At 59.7% G+C, this 2,555-nt stretch overlaps 1 protein-coding gene across 1 annotated transcript; it reads left to right on the top strand.

Moving 5' to 3' along the window:
* Positions 1-570: 570 nt before the first annotated feature.
* LSM1 (LSM1 homolog, mRNA degradation associated) lies at positions 571-1,895 on the top strand (the record flags this gene model as incomplete). Its single annotated transcript, XM_010170064.1, has 2 exons — positions 571-686; positions 1,725-1,895. Coding segments are annotated over 2 exons (287 nt in total), but the record flags the coding sequence as incomplete, so codon positions are not given.
* Between the last annotated feature and the right edge of the window lie 660 nt (positions 1,896-2,555).

Below are 2,555 nucleotides of genomic sequence, written 5' to 3'. Positions count from 1 at the left end.
CCGTGTGCCGGGGCCGAGCGGGAGCGCGCGTTTCCTTGGCCAAAACCACGAGTTTTAGAAGAAATCGGTGTCGTTGTGCGTAGGGTGACGCGGTGGCCGGTCGAGCTTTTAGAGCCTGTGTGTTGAGGTTCAAACACCCCCTGCACGACTCTCCCACAACTGGGGGTTCCCACCCCGCTGCACCCAGCGCTGGTGCTCAGACGTCCCTTTTTGGGCAGAAATAGCCCAGGAGATGTTTGTGCTCACGACCAACCACCGCGCTCATCGCCCAGAACCTGCAGCACCAACGGTGCCGTTGTCTCTGCCGTCCTTGGCACACGGTGCTTGGGTGCCGGTGGTCTGGGCTCGCTGTCCTGCCCGTGCGGGAGCGGGTGGGCAGAGGTGCCTCACGGTGCCTCATCCATCGTTGTGACGGTCGCTGCCTTCGGTGACGGGGCTCAGAGGACGCGCTGAGAGGCGAGAAAGCGGCGGTGCCACCCCTGCTCCGGGTTTCTGCCTGGCTGGGATGAGACACTTTATAGTTGGGAAACAGCCAAAAATGGGTTGTTTTCTCTCTCTTCATCGCTGCAGCAAACTTGGTGTTGCACCAGACTGTGGAGCGCATCCACGTGGGCAAGAAATATGGGGACATCCCTCGAGGCATCTTCGTCGTGAGAGGCGAGAACGTTGTTCTGCTGGGGGAAATCGTAAGTAAGCGGCTCCCGCTGCCCGGGGCAGCGGCTCTGCTGCCGTCTGGGTCTGAGCTGCTGGGGTCATGACTCCAAGCAACCCTGCTGAGATGGACGTTGGGTGTCCATCTGTCTGTCTGCTGTGAGATACAGTCACTGTCCTGTTCTGGGGGATGAAATTTCAGCCGTCTCCTGAGGCCAATTCAGGCTGAACTGTCATGAAAATGCCGCTGTGTATCAGGGGACAGAGGTGTCATCCCACAGCTGCAGCTCCTCTGGGACAATGTGAGGGGTGAAGAGCAACGTGTGGGCTGGTGAGCGGAGGGAGATGTGGGGAAGCCCTGGCCGGTGTGTGGCATTGCTGGAGGATGTCACTAGCGGCTGCCTGTGGGGCTGTCACCTCCCTGCTGGCCTGGCACCAGGGGACACATCTGGGATGGGTTTGGGAGGCGTCAAGCACAGTCTCACTTGGAGTTTGCTTCAGTCTGAGCTCAGCCCAGCTGCTCCCCAGGAGCCCCCTCCCAAGGACAGCCATGTCCTGGGGGTCCCTCCTGCATCCCCCCACACTGAGGTGCCCCCAGCCCCTCTGTTTTGTGTCACCTTCATCACGGGCCTCACCGGGAGGAGACTGCCCTGCATGTGCAGATCTGTGACCACGACCCAGGGAGAACCCGAGTGTTTACAGGACCAAATCCCTGAGCTGCCTTCACAGCTGCTCTCCTGGGGAACCATCCTGCTCCAGCAGCTTTGGCCAGAGCCATGGAGCACGTTGTCCATGGCACAGCGATGCGCACACTCCTGGAGCGCAGAGCCCGGCCAGGCGCTCGTAGGAAGCGCTTGGACATCACCAAGCACACGAGAGGGACGTGTGTCAGCATCCCAGTGGAGATGTGGGTGCAGATCCAGCCTGGACCTTTGGTGGCTCCTCCAGACCGGTGCTGCCCTGGCCAGTGAGATGCTGTTGGCAGAGCTGATGAGCTGATGTCGTCCCGGAGCATCCCACGAGCAGAGCTGTGTGTCCCAGCCATGGGGCTAACGGGGCTGTTTCTCTTGCAGGACCTGGAGAAGGAGAGTGACACCCCTCTGCAGCAGGTCTCCATCGAGGAGATCCTGGAGGAGCAGCGGGTGGAGCAGCAGGCCAAGCAGGAGTCAGAGAAGCTGAAAGTGCAGGCGCTGAAGGAGCGGGGACTCTCCGTCCCGCGGGCAGACACCCTGGACGAGTACTAGACGTGCTGCCCCTCGGACCTTTCCTCGGCCGCAGAGCGCGGGGGGCTCCGTGATCCCCCCGGGCCTGGGCAGATCCCTTTAGAAAGACGGTTTTTATTTTCAGATTGTGTTTTCTGTGGTGCAGATAACTCAAAAAAAACCAAAAAAAACCCAAAAAAATCATGCCTTGAGTTTCTCCTCGTGGAGAAGGAGGAGAGAAGGCGTTGAGCTGCCCGAGGAGGTGGGCAGGCGCTGGGGAGCGCGAGCGTTTGTGTTCAGGAGGCAAATTGCTTGGTCCTTTGGGTTTGTTTGCTTTTTCCTCCTCATGTGACTCTGGGTGAGAGTTTTCCTTGACGTGTAAATAAATCCTTGATCTCAACAATGACGGTTTTTCCCTGTGTTTGGGATCTGACCCTTTCACCTCTCTCGGGGTGACCACACTTGTGCTGACTCTTGTTGTCACTGGGTGCTGTGCAGGGGGGGAAGCAGGACCCTTGGTCCTGCCGTGGGGTGGGTTTTGCTCCAAGGAAAAGCTTCAGGATGTGGTGAGATCCCTCCAGCCAGGAAAGGGAGCAGGACCCCCTGCACCCCAACAAGGGCAGCTGCCTCCCCCTGCACAGCTCCTTCCAGCCAGGACAGAGAGCAGGACCCCCTGCACCCCAACAGGGGTGGCTGGCTAGG

This window comes from Antrostomus carolinensis, unplaced genomic scaffold, assembly GCF_000700745.2.
Source record: "Antrostomus carolinensis isolate BGI_N321 unplaced genomic scaffold, ASM70074v2 scaffold38446, whole genome shotgun sequence".
NCBI lineage: Eukaryota > Metazoa > Chordata > Aves > Caprimulgiformes > Caprimulgidae > Antrostomus > Antrostomus carolinensis.
The sequence above is the reverse complement of the archived record's forward strand: the minus strand, read 5'-3'. Positions and strand labels throughout refer to the sequence as shown.